Source organism: Leuresthes tenuis, unplaced genomic scaffold, assembly GCF_036924035.1.
Source record: "Leuresthes tenuis unplaced genomic scaffold, fLeuTen1.0.hap1 SCAF_19, whole genome shotgun sequence".
In the NCBI taxonomy this organism is placed as follows: domain Eukaryota; kingdom Metazoa; phylum Chordata; class Actinopteri; order Atheriniformes; family Atherinopsidae; genus Leuresthes; species Leuresthes tenuis.
In genome coordinates, this window is record NW_027325373.1 from 13,441,458 (window position 1) to 13,459,498 (window position 18,041).

The following is an 18,041-nucleotide window of genomic DNA, read 5'->3' on the forward strand; positions in this document are numbered from 1 at the left end:
ATGGGGACTCTTAACGTTGTGTCTTTCATTTCTCCTCTCACAAACTCGCAGAACTATTTTCTTATTGGTCTTGCGATAACTTATGCCATAGTGACAAAAGTCCGATTTATTTATTTTTTTGTTGGCCAGTATCAACACTCCTGGTGTGTTTATGCCAGAACTTAAAATTGCACCCATAGCATATGCCTTAGTTTGGCAGAAGTTTGGCCTTTCTTCATGTTGGGTTCATAATAAATCTGGGTTCACCTCAGGTCTGAGAAATAAATATCCTTTAATAGTGTTTGTTTTAGGTACTGTGGAAATAAAAACAAATATAAAAAACGGATAAAATGATTCCTACATCAGTGCTAAAACTTAAAGCTTAATTGAAAGTCTCAGAATAGCATGTCTGAATGCCATCTACACTGTGCCTTTGCATAATTTCACCACACTGTCAGCACCTGCATTTATCAATTCTGTTACCATACAAAACCTGGATATTCCAAATGAAACTGTAAAATGTCACCTAAGACGAAACTACATAATGTCTCTCTAACTGCTTTTAAATTCCTGATGGAAAGTTTTTTGTTTTTTTTAAATAATGTTAACTTGAAAATAAGTAAGCGATTCATAATGGCTTTCGCATATCTCAGCTTCTCCTTTTGAATTAAAGTAGCAAAGGCAAATAAGTTACAATAGTAATATTTCCTTGTTTCTCTTTTTTCAGTATTCCAAGTAAGCGTCAAAGCACCAAAAAGGAACTACATTATTACATTCAAAGTATTTAAGCCAACCAGTTTTTCTTTCGGCTGAATGATATATTACATGTTCACACTGCAGTCTCTCATCGATAATGTGCAATCGCTGGCATTTTGCAGTCGAGAAATGTGTCCGCGCCAGTGATTTCTCCATAATCCTCCGTATTATATTAAAAGTAATCTACACAAAACTTAAGTTTTTTGGTAGCTTTAAAAGAATGTCCACTGGATTTTGAGGGTTTTTTTTTCTTTTTTTTTTTTTTTTTGCCTCTCCTGGCACCAGTGGCATGGGAGTCACTTGCTGCAGAAAGCACTGGAGAGATTCATCAATCAATGATGTCATTTTGCAGAAAAGGAAAAAAAAAAAAGAAAAAAAATGTGCACATCTCGTCTCTGAACGCCCGTCTCATCGGAGTTTGGTGCTGCTATATGTGTTGCGCTGTACAGAAATGAGCTTTTCCATGCACACAGTGCGGCTGTCGTGTAAGGAGCTGTGCCACGTGTTGCTGGGAGGTCGACCCTCTTCATTGCGGCAGTAGACGTACGCCATGGTGTCAGTGCGGCTCTGGATATGGGTGCTGCGCAGGAGGGACCGGCAGTAGAGGCTGAGCTTCTCCACCCTGCGGAGTATCAAGTTGGCTTTTCTATTAAAGAGGATAAAAAGAAAACCTCTGTGATTATAACATTAGAACAATTTCTTTGTGAACTTTAGCTTGACATCAGTTGTGTAAGTATTAAGTGTTTTCACATTTGTTACATTTTGGAGTTTGGAGGAACTCATAATTGCCTGCATTTATTTACAGAAGCCCTTAAAGCAGCGTGCATTTTACTGCAAAGGAAAATACTTGTCAAATAACATGACATTACATATAGGAATTAAGATAATATATTGATTTAATAGAGCTGCACTGACATGCAGTGACACAGAGCTAAACCAGTAGTTTATGGAATTTACTGTTTACTAAAATTCTAAATGATACCAGATCGCAAAAATTGCAATTTGGTTTCTCCAATCATTTTGATGGAACTGTCAGCCATTATCTGGAAGTGGTTCTTTTTAACAAAACACTAAAGGCAGCTGCGTAGAGGGAGTGCAACAAAGAATTTTGTCTCCAGATCCTGAGTCTGACGCTGAAGTTTACGACATGAAGGAGCCACATGTCAAGTCAGAACAATATATAAAAGACACCTCTCGACAGCCACATACAAACGCACCCATTGTAACGACAAAAACACCTACATTTTTTCTAAACGCGTTCAGCTCATATGAATACTAAAATTGGGAAAACACATAAGTAGCAAAGCAAAATTCCATTTGTTTTGAGAAGCAGCGTCTGCTGAGCATCAGCATCTGTTTTTAGTTAAGCAAGGAGTACAGACATCCTTTTCACTTATTTGCTGAAATGGGTGGGCGAGGGGGGTGGGGTGGGGGGGCATTTTCTCATTTCCCTTCAATTCTAACGTCTGAAACAACAGAATACCAAACACATTATCAAGGAAAGGCATGAAGCCAATGAACAGATTAGAACAATTTAAAAACTACTATAAAATATCTAACAAAAATGTACTTTTTTTTTCTTTTTCCATGGTAACCATTGAGGTTGCAACTACAGCAAGTAAGATTTACACATATACTGCGTAACTGCATCCTAAGTAGCTGATTACAATGTAAACAAAGCTTTAAGGGAATACAATCCATAGCTGGAAGACTAAATGAACCACAAACAAACAAAAAAAAAAAAGTTGTGTACGTAGTAAAAGGCATCACAGCAAAGAAAAGAAATAAACAGTAACGACGTATCACAGCATGTCCAAATCACAATACAGACACTTGTGTTTATCAGTAACAATGGTGGACATGTCGGGGCTCCAGGGATTCTCGGCTCCCTGGGCAGAGCTGACTGTGCTTACGTTCCTCTTGGCCATTTTGTTACCTTTTAAAAGGCACCACCAATAGAGCATGCTTGTAAATTACCGCAATGAGGCTCAACCCTGCCAACTTCAAGCAGTAAATAATCCACACTCGCTCATCCAAAAGCCTCCCACCCCCACACCCTCTTGAAGTTGCTCACACACAAACACACACACACACCATCCAACAAATCCAGTCTTCGTTGTAAGTCCCAGTGGCCAACCTGTGCCTCCCACCCCCCTTCGCCAATCAGAGAGAAGCATAATCTGCCTTCAGAGCAAATTATTCCTCAATTATTATATTATTTATAGCTTGAAAGGAGTGCTTCCAGGCACCGGGGGTGGACAAACCAAAACACTGGGCTGTAACTTTAGATCTTGTGTTGTTATTATCAGTGCTGGAGAAACTGCCATCTCAGGCTCACATGCATGAATGTTTTTGTTCTAAACATTTTTTTTTAAAAATGATTGTTTATACTTCCTTCTTCACAGTTTTGTTATTCAGCCTGCCTTTCTGTGTTATCGTGGTGTAGTAATGTGTCACTGTCTGTTCAAACTATCAGTTAGGGAGTCCCTGTAAAGAGGGTCATGGGTGAGGGGGTACGTCTGGGTGGGAGGTGGGGTGGTATAGTATGGCTACAGATGAACTTTTTTATGAGAAAGAGGAAGGAAATGGAGCTGGAAGTTGAGTTTGTGTTAGCCGAGTATCACGTTTGCTGTTTGGCTTGGCTGTCAAATACTGTTTCGGCATTGTCATGGTGATGTGAGGAGCGCCTATAACCCCAGAGTGTTAATGGTGACCTTGCCCGCTTCCATTCCAGTAGAAGCACTTTTGGAAGTGTGTGTGCAATAAATAAATAAATAAATAATAAATAAAATAATCAATAACTGAAACCTCTTTTGAAGCTGCATCAGAAAAAAGTGTGTGCCATTTTCTCACCTGGGGCCCAGCTCATCCTCGCTACGCCAGACAAAGTCCCCAAACTTCTCATAGTGGGAATTGTAGTGGTGCTGGACTCTGTACAGCAGCGGAGGAGGAATCTCCATCATCATATTGTAGGCCATCTGCTGCTCCTTTCCACTGGTGTAGCCATTATACAAGTTGTACACCCTATCTGCTATTTCTGTCAGGAGGACAGGCGTGGACAGCAGAGAGTTGGAGAGAAGAAGAGGCGGGACAAATGTTAATGAGCAATTTGGAGGTAGTTTATGACAGATCAGTTCAGTTTTAGGAATAACTGTAACAGAGGGCTCTTTTATATTTTGCCACTTCGCGTTTAGAAACCATAAAATGCAACCATGTCTGTGCATGTTAAGCAGGTAACATTAGAGTGGATAACATGATGATAAAAGAGACACATATGTGAAATCCGACCTATAGTTGTGATGTTTTGTTCTGATGACTGAGTAAATCCGATACATGCAGGACTGCTATGAATTCATAGTAAGCATCTGAAGTGTGGGTCATGCTCAGATAAAAAAAATGGAATCACAAGAGAATGTTGAAAAAGGGAAACATACACTGTTTGTGCTTAAAATGAGAAGACGATAGTGAGGAAATTGTGATTATGTTAAATAATCTATTATAAATAGTAATAAATTATATGGCACTTTATCAAATACACAAATGCAACCCAAGTGCTTTACATAGCAAAATAATGAAATATGAAAGTACACAACCATTACCTATAAGCAATGCAAAGGGTTGAATATCAATGATAATAATAAAACAAAGTAAATAATAATAAAACAAAGGGTTGAACGTTTACTAAATATCAAAACATAAAATAGCACAAAAAACAACAAAAACCCCACAACAAAACTGAATTGATAAAAAGCTCTTTCCAAAAGTGAAGTTTTTTTAGCCTCGGAGCCGGTATATGCAGCTGCTTCTACCCAAACTGGCTGCTAAATCCACATGAGAGCGACCTGAAAAATAAGGCTGGGTCTCCCCTTTCTAAATTCAAGAAATTCTGTCAACCACAAGGAGCCAGCAGTCGTTTCGGGGAACAGTGAGATTATTGATAGAAAATTGGGTCATACTATTGATGGTATTGTTAGTTCTAAAAATGAGTTTATTTTTATTCTATTCTAAATCTTACATGGAGTCAATGAAAGGGGACTAAAACTGGGAAATATGATTAGTCTTGGCTGTATCAATGAGTACTTTGGCTGCAGTGTTGTGGATCGATTGAAATATTTTAAGGGAAATATTTGGACAACCACTTTTAAAATGGCATTGCCAATAATCTATCTGAGATGAGATAAATGCATGGATAAACGCCAAGTTTTTCAGCATAACTTTGGGAGAGAATATTCCAAATGTTGGCGATTTTTTTTCGTAAATGAAAGAAAGCTGCTCTGGAGACCCGTTTAATATGTGAAACAAAGTTCCTCACAGCAGCACGAGAAGCTCAGGCGATGCTGTCCAAAGTAACTATATGGTTCAAGAGGGAACCTCCGATCTTTTTAGGACCAAAACCAATGACCTCAGTTTTTGCTGACATCACAAGTAGAAAAGCTCATATGTGAGGAAGTTGTAACGTAAAGATTAAATGAAGACTGGAACAAGAAAAAGTACCTTCAGCTCGACTATCATCGACCACAGGACAAGATGTGCGCACTGAGACAAAGCTCGACTCAGAGCGACCGCCTCGGCTATCCACTGCAAAGAGGGTAAACCTGAAAATGACAAAAACAGCCATTTCATGATATGCAAATCAAATCGAAATTGAATTAATTATATAAGTAATGTAGATCAGTTTTGGGTGTGGTAGTTTTTTTTTTGGTGTGCTACTGTTAACTCTCAGGATGGGTACTACACGATATATAATACATTTCTATATACTGTAAATATATATATATATCTACGTATAGTATATATACACATATAATGATAACCATTAGTGTTATTATTATTATTCATACAGCAGCTTTACAATGGCATAAATGGGAAAAGTGGAATCTGGCCTGACTTCAATAACTCTGTGAGGACAAAGTTCCTCTATTTGAAAATGTCAAACATCAGAATGTTTTGGGTTCCATGATAGACTTCAGAACCACCAAGTCCCTGATAAGATACCCCAACAGACAGTTCAAGACATTCCAAGTAGAGATGAGACACACAGAGAAAACACAACATCTACAAAACATATCTCAAGTCACGTTGGCGCACACAGCGATGAATAGAAAAAAAAGTGACCTTTATGTGTCCTTTTGGAAATGCCAATCTGTCAACCTCTTATTATGAAAATGTACAAGGAGGAACTGGTCAGAAGGACGGAATCTTAAAAGAAAGAAAAAATGGAGAGGGACGTGATGGCTGTCATTGACTCTATCTATCTATCATTTCAATTGAGAAATCCTTTCCAGTTAAAATTGAGTCTATATAAAAAATGAAATAAAAGAGTGCTTTCCAAACTTTGATTTTTCCTAGCTTTTTTTCCTTCACATTGCACATTATTCTCTTCTGTATTTGTACATGCACATATATATATGCATGCGTGTGTGTGGGTTTCCCCACATAAAGTTATGTACATAACTTTGTTTTTTTTTCTTTTCCATAGTAGGGACCCCTGGCTTAGAGGGGTGTGATTTTTCTAGTGACTCTGTCTTGTCCTCTCACCCTCTGACTCCTTGAGACACACAATCTCCCTTCCTGAGTCTGGTTCTGCTGGAGGTCTCTTATTGTTAAAAGGGATTCTTCTTCTCCACTGTCCTCTTCCCCATGCATGCTCAGGATGGAGGACTGAATCAAACTGAAAACTCAATGTGATGTGTGGGTTTCCTCCAACGGTTTCATTGGTTTCCTTTCCTTGTTTGTACAATTAGTTTCATGTAAACCAAAGGATCAGGAATCTGACTGATTTGGATCAAACTGGACTGAACTGGATAATACTGAATTAGAATAAGTTGTATGATAATGAATTGGATTGAGTTTGATTGTATTTAAATGGACCTTTTGTTGTGAATTGATTGATTGAAGTAAATTGGACAGGAATTGTGTTTTGTATCTAAACTTGAATTTGTCAAATTTTTGTCTTTCATCATTATGATTTTATTGTATTTTATCAGGTATAAAACTGATATATCCATTGATAAACCTATACTGGTCAACTATTACACAAAAGATTTTTTTCAAATGATGCTTTGTCATTTCAACACTCAAAGTTTATGTGCAGAATTGACAATCTAGCCATAGCAGGTCAGTGAGCTTTAACAAGCTGGTCAACTGTCTTTTTTACAGTTAGACTGAGCCAGGAAAGCTTTTTCTTACGCACCCATAGTGAACCCATACAGGAGATTTTCATTATTGTTTGTCAAATAGACCATTTCTGTGTAGTTGTGCATGAGCTTTTGTTCAAGTTTTGTAGAAGGTAAGTCTATATTTATTCAATGTATAGCATCCTTTTGCAATGGGTATGTGTTTGCCTACATCACATAATATTTTATGTACTAATTAATGCACATAAGATGTTCTCCTGGTGAAGATTTTCTGTTGAAAAAAAAGAAAAGAGGAGGGGGCCTTAAAATAATCCTTTTTCGATTTTTCCTACTGCAGGGGCAGTTTTGAAAAAGTGAATTAAGTATTGAGAAATATTTATGACTGGTTAAGAAAAACTGTAAGCTTTCAGCGGTATTTCCACAGAGTTACCACTGTAAAAACAACAGAATGACAAAAAAGGAAACCACAAAGCACAGTGAGACAAAACTTACCACTCATATGGCATTCCAGTGCTATAAACTTTTGAAATACACACACACAAAAAAAAGAAATTAAGGTATTATTGTTTGTGCAAAAGCTGCTTTTCTTCCTACACCCATTTTGGATTTAATGTGTTTTGTAATCTGTTCCAGCACTGTCAAATGACTGTTTTGCTTGTAACATGACCTGTTTGGACATTGCTCACATAGTTTGTCTAGTCTTGTTATTCAGCAGAGTGGATGTGGTATTCCCCAAGAACCTCACTAGAGACGCACAGGCCTCACGGCTCCTCTGCCCGGCAAAACAATGTTGGCATGCAACAGTCACACTGTTTAAATTATGTGGCCACATGACGTGCAGATGGATAAAATGAGGTGGAAGAGAAGAGAGGAGCAGGAAGATGACAGGGCAGAAATTTTATCAAGGCTATTCAAGTTCTGTTGGGACGAAGGATTTGAGCTTGTCTGCTTTCTTTTACTATCTACACTAATGCAATCCATAGTTTTCGTTTCCCTACATACATCCTCGATAGCAATAACAGGACTTTTATGTATGATCAATCGACCATTTGAGTCAGGAAATTAAGCCTCTCAGAAACACAACCTGTCCGAGAACGGACATAAATCTGAGAGAAAATATATGAGAAACATTAAAACTTCTGAATACAGCCCTATAACCATGGTCAGATGTCCTTGTTATTGTTGTGAATTTAATTTATGTACTGATATGATAGCAGTAAAAATGGGCTCAATGAAATGAATATCTGAGCTTTGTACAGACACTCAGTGATGATAAAGATCGCCGGGGAGAACAAAGGATGCAGCCACAGTCTGGCCTGCCACGAGAATGTCAAATCATCAAGAAACAGAGCTGGCAAGATACACACAACCACTATAGCCACCCACCCACACAGAGACAGATACACTTTCTTTTGTCTCTTTATTTTTCCTATCTACAATGCTTGGACATACTCTAGCTCAACACTGTGTATTCCTTGTTTCTAAGTCAGAGTGTATTCCAAGCCAATTTGGCTCCTTTGGAAGCAGCATGGTTTTTATCCATGTGCCACAGTTTTCAAAGATCAGCAAACAATGACGAAGACAAATGGCAGATTAATGTTTGTGTATATTAACAACGTTGCCATTAAAGTAACCATTGTCCTTTAATGTAATGAGACAGTGGAGAGATGGCCGAACAAGAGATGACAAGACAAAGCTCAGAGGCCGAGGGAATAAGAGAAAGTGATAGTGAGGGGGGGATCAATTAGAGCAGTATTTTTGGCATGCCAAGAGAAGCCAGGACGGTAAGGGATGCCTTTTCCATTACATCAGCATATGGACAGACATCAGTTGAGCCTGTCCACAAATCAATCAAGGCCACAGAGTTGTTTCTCCTTGCCTGAAGAATTTGTGTCAGCTTACAGTATCTCATGACTTTAAAATGCTCCGCTCTCAGCGGCACCGCACTGCCGTAACAGCTCTAAATAAAACTTCCTTGCCTTTTATTGTAAATTACAAAAAGAAGCTCAGCTCCGAATGAGCTCACTTGCTAACAGCAAGATTTTACAGACAAAAGTGAAAATGACCATGCCCCATTAAAAGTAAGTAACTTTCAAATACCAGATATTTCTGCAAACTGGGAGTTTGGAAAATCTGCTGAAACGATGGATTTTTTTTAATGACATTTCACGCCATCACAATGACCCTCCTCTTTTACGTCCAGTATAAGGGTGTCTCACCAAAAACGTTTCTTTTAAATTCATAAAATGCTTTTGAAGGACATTAAGTTTGATTGGTTGCAGAATGTTGGCTAAACTGATGACAGAAATGCAAAAATGCTGGAGAAACATGTTCCGAGCAGCAAAACTCTGTCTTAAGACCAGATAAAGGAGGAAAAGCAGGTGTTGGCAGGAGTTTTTATTTAAAAAATTTACTTAACTTTACTTGACGACTTGTTGTGTTATTCTGATGGAAAAGAAAATGTTTTGCTTTTATGTCCGCAAATATGCATTCATATATCCAAGCCCTGATTGAGACTGAGGACAACAGTTCACTGCACACACTGCAGGTGAAGGTTGGCCTGCTTCTGACTTGAGATCACTGGCACCAGCTGTTTTTAGATTTTGATTTAGTAGCTGAAGATGGATAAATCCCCACAGGTGCTGCTGGCACACCAACAAAGAGGAAACAACACAACAGAAGAAAATCAAATGAGGTTGAAATAGGAATTCGGGCTGACAAAAACATGGAGCGGATGGCAAAGGAATTCAGACAAACTGCCTTCTCTGACTGACTAGGTGTCTGGAGACAGTGTCTTAAATGGTCTGGAGCAATTAGAAGCAGCTGAGGGGAAAGCAGGAATATGCAGGGCAGCTGGGACTGAGATAGATCAGCAACGATTCAAGACATGTCGAGTGAGTCAGAGAGCAATGGCATGAGGATTGTGAAAACAGGAAGGAGCATGGAATACATCAATCCATTAATTTTCTTTACTCCCTTTACAAAATTCAGGGTTGCAGTGGGTCTGGAGCTCATCCCCGCAGCCAAAGGGCAGAGGCAGGGTACACTTAAGGCACATCACCAGTCCATCACAAGGCCAGGACAAATACAAACAAACACGCATGCACATGCTCACTCCTATGGTCCAATAAAGCAATTCACAGTTTTGAACTGCTGGAGGATGCTGGAGTACCTTGAGAGAACTCACACTAGCATGGGGAAACATGCATACTCCACACAGAATGGCCCCAGCTGGGGTTCAGGAATGTTCTTGCTGTGAGGTGACAATGCTAACCATCACACCACTGAGCAGCCAGATGAAAAATATATCTAGAACTATTCATTTTATTATTGAAGTGGGGTATTCAAGACTTTGCAGTGTTTAATTAGCTTGAATATATGCACAGCTCTGGAAAAAATTAAGAGACCGCTGCAAGTTTTTCTGAAATCAGCATCTCTACAACATCTCTACTGCCTTTCCATTCCAGTGTCTGTTGATTTCCAACACAAGCACACCTCATTCCACTTAATGAGGCACTGATTTGGTTTTCACCTGAACCAAACGAGGAATAAGTAAAAAAAAAAAAAACACTGCTGTGGTCATCACTATCTTCTTGCAATAGGACCAGCTGGATGACAAAAACAGTGCTTGCACTACTTCAAAAGTAATTGGTTTAAAAAACTATTGACTATGCCAAAAGAGTTGAAAAGAAAACTTTTGAGTGACGAAAAGATGGTTTCAAATTCTGGCTTTACTGAGAGAGATAAAGTGAGTGTCAGGTTAAAGTTTCTAAGATGGATGTTCATAAGAACAAGGTAAAGCAGCTAACATGAGGGACAACAAAGCCACAGACTGGAAGGGGGCAAAAGCTACTCACCACTGACTGAGATGACTGTCAACTCATTCAAATGTCAGTCAGCAACCGTAGGATGACATCACGTTGGCCTACAAAAAGAATGGCGAGAGCTGCTCGAAACAGGCCCCCAAGAGCAGGGCTAAAGTTGTATAAAGCTAGAAAAAAGCCCTTCATCAGTGTGAAGCAAAGAAGAGCCAGGGCGAGGTTTGCAAAAGACCATAAGGATTGGACCAATGCCATCTTCTTTGATGAGTCCAATTTTCAGCTTCGCCCAACACCTGGGATCTAATGGTTAGACGGAGACCTGGAGAGGCCTACAAGCCACAGTGTCTCGCACCAAGTGTGAAATTTGGTGGAGAATCAGTGGTGATCTGATTTGTCTTTGGGAAGGATGCGTGAACCATCAAGCCACAGACAAGGTTATCCTGAAAGAAAACTTGTGTCCTTCTGCTATGACATCATTCCCCAACTTTGAGGATTGGTTTTCCAGCAGGGCAAAGCTCAATACCGCATAGCTAGCACAGATCAAGACCCTGTCATGGCGAGTGCAATCCCCCAGACCTGACCCCCATTGAAAATCCATGGAAAGAGATCTGTGATTGAAAATCAGGGTTATTCGAGATAATATTAATTTCTGAACTCTTCCCAAGTTAAAACATTAGTACTGTGTTGTTTCAAGATGAATATGAACTTGTTTTCTTTGTGTTAGTTGAGTTCTGAAAACAATGCATTTTTTGCTTTTTTGTCATTTTGACTGTTTGTCATTTTCTGCACATGCTCCCAAAATGACAATATTTTTATTTGAAATTTGGGAGAAATGTTGTCAGTTTATAGAATAAAACATATATATTCATATTACTAAAACACATACCTATAAGTAGTAAGATCAGATAAACTAATCATTTTTGAGTGGTCTCTTGATTTTGTCGAGAGCTGTGTGTCAAAAGCATACATTTAGCATAGAACACATACAACAGTGTATTGATTAGCAACCAGATTCTTTTTATTTGGATCTGAGAATAACTGTTTGAATTAAATTCATAAGAAAGCAAAAACAGGAGTTCTTACATTAAACCGTTTCTGCAAACAGTTATAAACTGAGTATCTCACTTTACTGTTTATTCATAAATGATCCTCTTCAACTAAAATAATGCATTGATAAGGGGGGGGGGGGTGCACTGAAAGCAAAAAAAGGTCTACTACGTCATTCCAGTTTATTGCACATGACAGAGGAAACAACACCATTGAGCAGCACAATATCCTAAAGCTGTGTTAGGTTCTGGAAGTAGGCAGAGGAGGTTCAGCCTGTGGTCCAATAAATCATTCTAATAGCTTCAGAAACTAAATGTAATTTCGTCTAGATGCCATAGTGTTGTCCTCTTGATTTTGATTTCTTCCAACTGCTTGGATTTTATCATGGAAACAACAGTAATATTGACATTACTTCATGGACTACTGAATTCTGATGATATAATCATACATCAACCAGCATCATGCTCTCCACCAAAAATAAACGTTGTTTACCATGTGCTGCTTTAAACATTTGATTTTTGTTGTAAAAACAGGTTATAGCTTAGAAAAATGTCAGATTGTATCTACTCTAATTGTCATCTCAGCTTATTTTCTCAAATTTCAGCTTCTGATATTATGTTTGAACTTTATAGAACATTTTAGTTTGCAGGGAACATTAAGGCAATAGCAGCCTGATGTAATGATCAAATGTAGAGGGAATACCAGTAGAGGTCTTATCGGGCTGTTGATTAAAAACAAGTAGCGTTGGCTGCAAACAGATGTCTTTTTAGACGTAATTCCGACGTAAGTTGTGCTCTTATCAGTGAACAACAACACTGTGGAGTATGTCTAAACACAGATAGCAGTTCTACAAAGTTGGAGATTATGTCCTTGTTGCAGCTTTTCACAAGTGGAAGCCTGACTTGTACCGATTAATAGTATCATTGTTCCTCTTGAACATTTAAGCCACTGTCACAATTTTCAAGGAAACCCAACATCTTTTTTTTTTTTATTTCAAACTAATGATATTGTGACTGGACAGTACATATGTTATGGTTCATGCTGTCATTTATGACAAAATTGATTAGTCACTTCTTATTTCGTTATCTTTCTGAACAGTTATAGAATAGGAAATCTCACTAAATAAGTAACTCTGCACTTTTTTTGGTGCTATTTATTCAGCTGGTGTCATACCCTTATGCTAACTTTAGAAAACGGCACACATTTCATTAGACGGACAGTAAAGCTGTGTTGGTGTGGTAGATTAATTTCAAACAGATTGTTAGTATTACCATGCATTACCTTCCCATTTCAATAAATCACATACCCATTACAACACAATTAGCATTAAAACCTCAGCTAATCATGTGAAATTATACATAATGTAAAACACAGCTTCCCCCTGCTTCACTAAATGTACTTAACACAAATAAAGAAATGGTAAAACTCTATGGAGTGTGATTTTCCCACTTTCATTACCGATGGAATAAAATGGAGAAATGTAACTTTTTTCTGCATGGTGTTTACAGACCATAGAATTTCATAATTTTATGGGTATGCAATGGCAACTACATTACTAGTCTGACATTTTTAATCATACAACTAAATCAGATTACTAAATCTTTGGGTGTGATGTATTTTCTACTTTTATTATTTATCTTTTTTTTTTTTTTTATTCCCCGTCTCCTGTGGATTAATGGAAAAATTAATCTGGCTTGTTTCCCATAGCTTTCAGTCCTTACTGTTTCTTTTGGACAAGCATTAGAGTTGTTCCCAAAACAAATCAAGGTCATCATATAAAAAGACAACGAAGAACAAAATCTGAGAAGACAGGCAAGGCAGATAGTGTGTTTAATGTGTCCAATGACAGCCACAACAACATCTGGGTCCTGTCTGCTTCCCCCATTATTGTTGGTCTCCCAACTTTAATTCATGATGTAGAAAGGACAAACGGTGCTGACAGTAAATGCAGATCAAAGCCCAAACCAAAGTCTGAACTGCCCCCTAAATACCATTACTCTAATATTTTACTCTGATTGAATAGAAAAACTGCCACGCTGTTGCATTCGGCTGTTGTAGACAGTGGGCTCGAGACATGCTGAGTCAGCTCTATGGACTTTTTTGAGGCTGTAGTTTTTTCTTGTCATTCATTTGGAGTGCATCATACCGTATAGTGCTCTTGAAACAGACAAACAAAAGACTTGCATATTAGCTACTTATAGTCATCTCCAACCTTACTGATAGACAGTCAACTCCAATAACGTCATAAGTTGTCATGGCAAAGAAAAGAAAAGCTTTTCCAAGCCATTCGCATCCCTTTTTTAATGCCACTCAGGATTTCTGCGGTATCTACTCTATCTGAAGTTCATTTGCTTCGTAGATTGGTGGCGATATTTCCTTTAATTGCTTGTATCTTGTTTATTGGCTTCCTTGTGTTTTTCTCAAGCTGCACTGCGATGAGCTTTTAGGCCACTGTAAAGGTTGTCTTCTTCCATGAGAGAGAATGGCGTAAAACAGGATGCTGAAAACAGTTATTGTGCACATCAGTATCCATTCTCATGACCACAAAAGAATCATATTTTTTTTTCAAATGATAAGTTTTTGACTCACTAGAACCCCGCCCTACGCTCGAATGACAGCTGGGATGGTCTCTGTTTTGGAAAAAATCTCAACTTTTCACTGGAAATTAAGTTTTTATACATGCGCTTTGCATTTGCCAAGAGAGTAAAACATAATTTATAACAGGTTGCTTTTAAGCTTTTAAGAAGCCTGAAACTATTCATTTTCTTCACAACCAAACAATGACTTAACAAATGGGCCTTCCCAAGCATGTCAATTAAAAGGACCCATTTGTAACCAAAACATTTGTATTGATAAAGCTGCGATCTATAAGGTATAAGATTTGACTGATCAACTTTTGTTGTACTCTGAATGGGATGGTTTTTTCGTTTGTCAGTCTGCTCAGCTTATCACATTCATAAGTAAATCCATGATAAGAAAGAACAAAACAACTAGTAACCCAACGTTACTATTCTAAGAGTTAAGACCACTGTAATAGCACTGTAACAACTTACTGCAGCACGTAATGAGGACATTAAATCCTGTAGTTTATATGGTGTTTAAGTTTAAGAAATGTTCTTTCTTAAAGAGGATCTTTCCGTATTCACTAAAACCTATGTCCAAAGAGAACATAAAAGAACGGAAGCATCCACCACGTTGGGACTAAGTACACTTTCCTGCTTAACTCAACCCAGCTGCCGGTCAGGACAAGGTAACAAAAGTCACTGCTCTGAGACAAAGTAACTGTTGCAGTAGGAAGTGTAGACACACAGAGAAGGATGTGGTATTGTTGATACTTGCCTTTTGTTGTTTGGGTAAGTTGCAAACATGACCACAGCATAATGTTTAACGAATGGTCTTTTTATGGTAATGGAAAATACTGAATGCCAGAAAGTCAACTGAGTTACATTCTGAGACCAAAACAATTTCAGAAAAAAATGTAGGCAAGAGGGACACAAAATTTCGAAGGATTATTATTTCAAAGTTTGTCTGCATGGACTTACATATCATGGGAACATGAAATACAAGGTGCCATATACATATATATATATCTAAATATAGATATATACATAGATATAGATGTATAGATATTAATAGATATAACTATACATGTATGCATACATTCTAAGTTTTTAAATTCTAAAAAAATGTCACACTAAAAAGCAGTATGCAGGTATGTATTCATTTCCTTTGTTTTGAAGAATAAATCATCATCTGATGCTGCCAATTACCATCAGAAGTCACATGATTAGTTCACTGAAGTCATCCTACAGGAAGTGTCACATTAGCTTAGTGCATATTCACATGATGTGAAAGTCCTCAGATTGGGCATTATTTCTAAGCAAACAGCACTATGGAGACCAAGGAGCTCTACAAACACTTTCAGGAGAAGTACAAATTTAGAAAATCTAAATATCTATATCCCTCAGAGCACCTCAAATCCCCTATTAGGAAATTGAATGAGTATGACTCCACACTGACCACCAAAACTCACAGACCAATCAAAATGAGAATTAATCAGAGAGGTAACAAAGAGACCAAAGTTAACCCTGAGCTCTACAGCGGAAATTGGAGTGTCTGTTCTTAGAACCACTTTTTTTAAGACCCCACAAAAAAGGTTCTCTGAGGAAACATGGTAATTGTTTGAAGAAGAAAACAAAAAAACATGTTTGGAGTTCACCAAAAAGTACTGAAAACTCTGAACGTGGAGGGATGTTAGTGAACAAAAAGTACCGAACATTTTGGCTATCAAGATGTTCAAGGTTTGTGGCAGAAACCTAAGAATGCCAAGAACACCATCACCACAGAGAAGAATTTAATGAATCACCAACAGTGCTAATTACAAACATATTCTTTAGGAAACCTTCACCATTCAGGAAGACAATGGGCCTCATTCACCAACACTTCTTAAGAACAAATTTGTTCCTAAGTCCTACTTATACCCTTTTTAAGAAGACATTTGAGCGCTGACACGTGTTAACAAAATAAGTGTTTGTGTTGTTTTCTGTTGGGCAGTTCATTAAAATACCGTAATAAAATTACAGTAACATTTTTCTTAAATAACTTGTGGCGATTTATAACGCATGTTGTTATTTCAAAATAAATTAAGGACAGCAAGACTTTAATTAACATAAGCTAGTTGGAAAGTGTGCCATCAATTAGAGGCTGCACCTTTTTTTATACGCCGAATGTGGCCTTTCTTCATCCCAGACCAGCTCACGGAAAACAGATTTACTGCAAGATAATGCTGATCATGCCCTACAGAAGGAACTAATCTTTCACGACCATGCAGATTTATTTGCAGAGAGTGATGAGTACTTATTTGAACGCTTTAGACTACCAAGAGCTGTTCTTATGTACCTTTGCAGTCATTTGCAGCCAGCACTGCGGAGCCAAACACCACGGTCCAACCGTGTTCCACCACATGTACAGGTTCTCTCGACCTTGGGCTGTTTGGGCCCTGGAACATTTTAACTGGAGCTTTGAGAAAGGATGGCCATATTACAACCGCCCAACGAGGAGTGCAAGTCATGGATGCAATAAATCAACTGGCCACACAATACATAAAGTTTCCATATACAGCTGAAGAACGAGTAGCAGGCAAGAGGGGATTCAATTCTATTTCTGATTATCCTAACACCACCGGTGCAATAGACTAAGCTCCTAACCAGATCCATTCCCATACCTCAACCGCAGTCAGTATCACTCCATAAATGTCCATCTTATTTGCAACTCCCAGAGCCACCTACTGTCTCCCACTTCCCAGGAGGAGCTCACAATTCCCTCTTACTACAGGACAGCTCCATGGGCATGTGCTTCGAACAAGTAGCAGCTGGTGACGCATGGCACAGTGGTACATATCCTTTAATAAATCAGATTTTCTACAACAGAGGAAGACTTTTTTTTATTATGATTTGTTTTTGTTTCATCTAATCAGATGCACACACATTCGCCCTACAATCGATTGCGCCGCAGGCATTTTAAATGAATGCTGGGTGTGTTTGCACATGACCCCTTCAGGATTTTTTATGGGCAATTTTGGGCATTTACCTATGCAAATGAGAGAGAGCTGGCACATCCTTTCAATTTACAAAGAGACTGCCATTCATCAATTTAAGAGCAAATATGCAAATCATTTTGCAGTCTCGGAACACGTTTATGGCTCTGACGTGGGGTTTTCTTACAGCGCATGAAAGAATTTAAGAAAATTATTAAGAAGACATCGGTAAATAAGGGCCAATGACTCCAAGCACGTTGAAAAAAAGCAACAATCAAGTCGTTTACGGGGACATAGATACATGTTTTGGAATAGCCTTGTCAAAGCCAAGACTAACTTTATCTCTCTCACTCTGTGGTATGACTTAAACATGGCTTTAGCCCAGCACTCCAGCTTAAAGGAGTTGAAGCAGTTCTGTCTTGAGGAATGGACATAACGCTTAGTGGTTAGATGCACCACAGCCACTTGCAGCTGTTGCAAAAGAGAACTCTACAAAATATTGCCTTTGGGATGAATATGTGAATTTTTTGTAATTTTGCTTCACCAATTTTGAGTAGCTTTTCTTGGCCCATTATAAAAATATCTCAGAAACATATCTAATTAAATCAAAGGATTAAATTCAACAAAGTTGGAAACAGGCTAAGGGCTAAATACTTTTGCATGGCTATATAGATGTAGACTTGGATCAGTCATTCGGTCAGTCGACATCAGTTGGTCAGTCATTTGATTGATTGACTGGCTGAATAAAGCACAACCATGTACACT

At 38.3% G+C, this 18,041-nt stretch overlaps 1 protein-coding gene across 1 annotated transcript in view; it reads right to left on the bottom strand.

Moving 5' to 3' along the window:
• Nucleotides 1-511: 511 nt before the first annotated feature.
• The window catches only part of LOC140276620 (astrotactin-2-like), a 258,166-nt gene continuing 240,636 nt past the window's right edge, over nt 512-18,041 (bottom strand). Inside the window, exons 21-23 of the mRNA XM_072371388.1 lie at nt 5,230-5,330; nt 3,589-3,772; nt 512-1,381 (exon numbers count right to left, since the gene is read on the bottom strand). Of these exons, the coding sequence (XP_072227489.1) occupies nt 1,144-1,381; nt 3,589-3,772; nt 5,230-5,330 (523 nt within the window). The 3' untranslated portion in view covers nt 512-1,143. The remainder of the gene's footprint in view (nt 1,382-3,588; nt 3,773-5,229; nt 5,331-18,041) is intronic.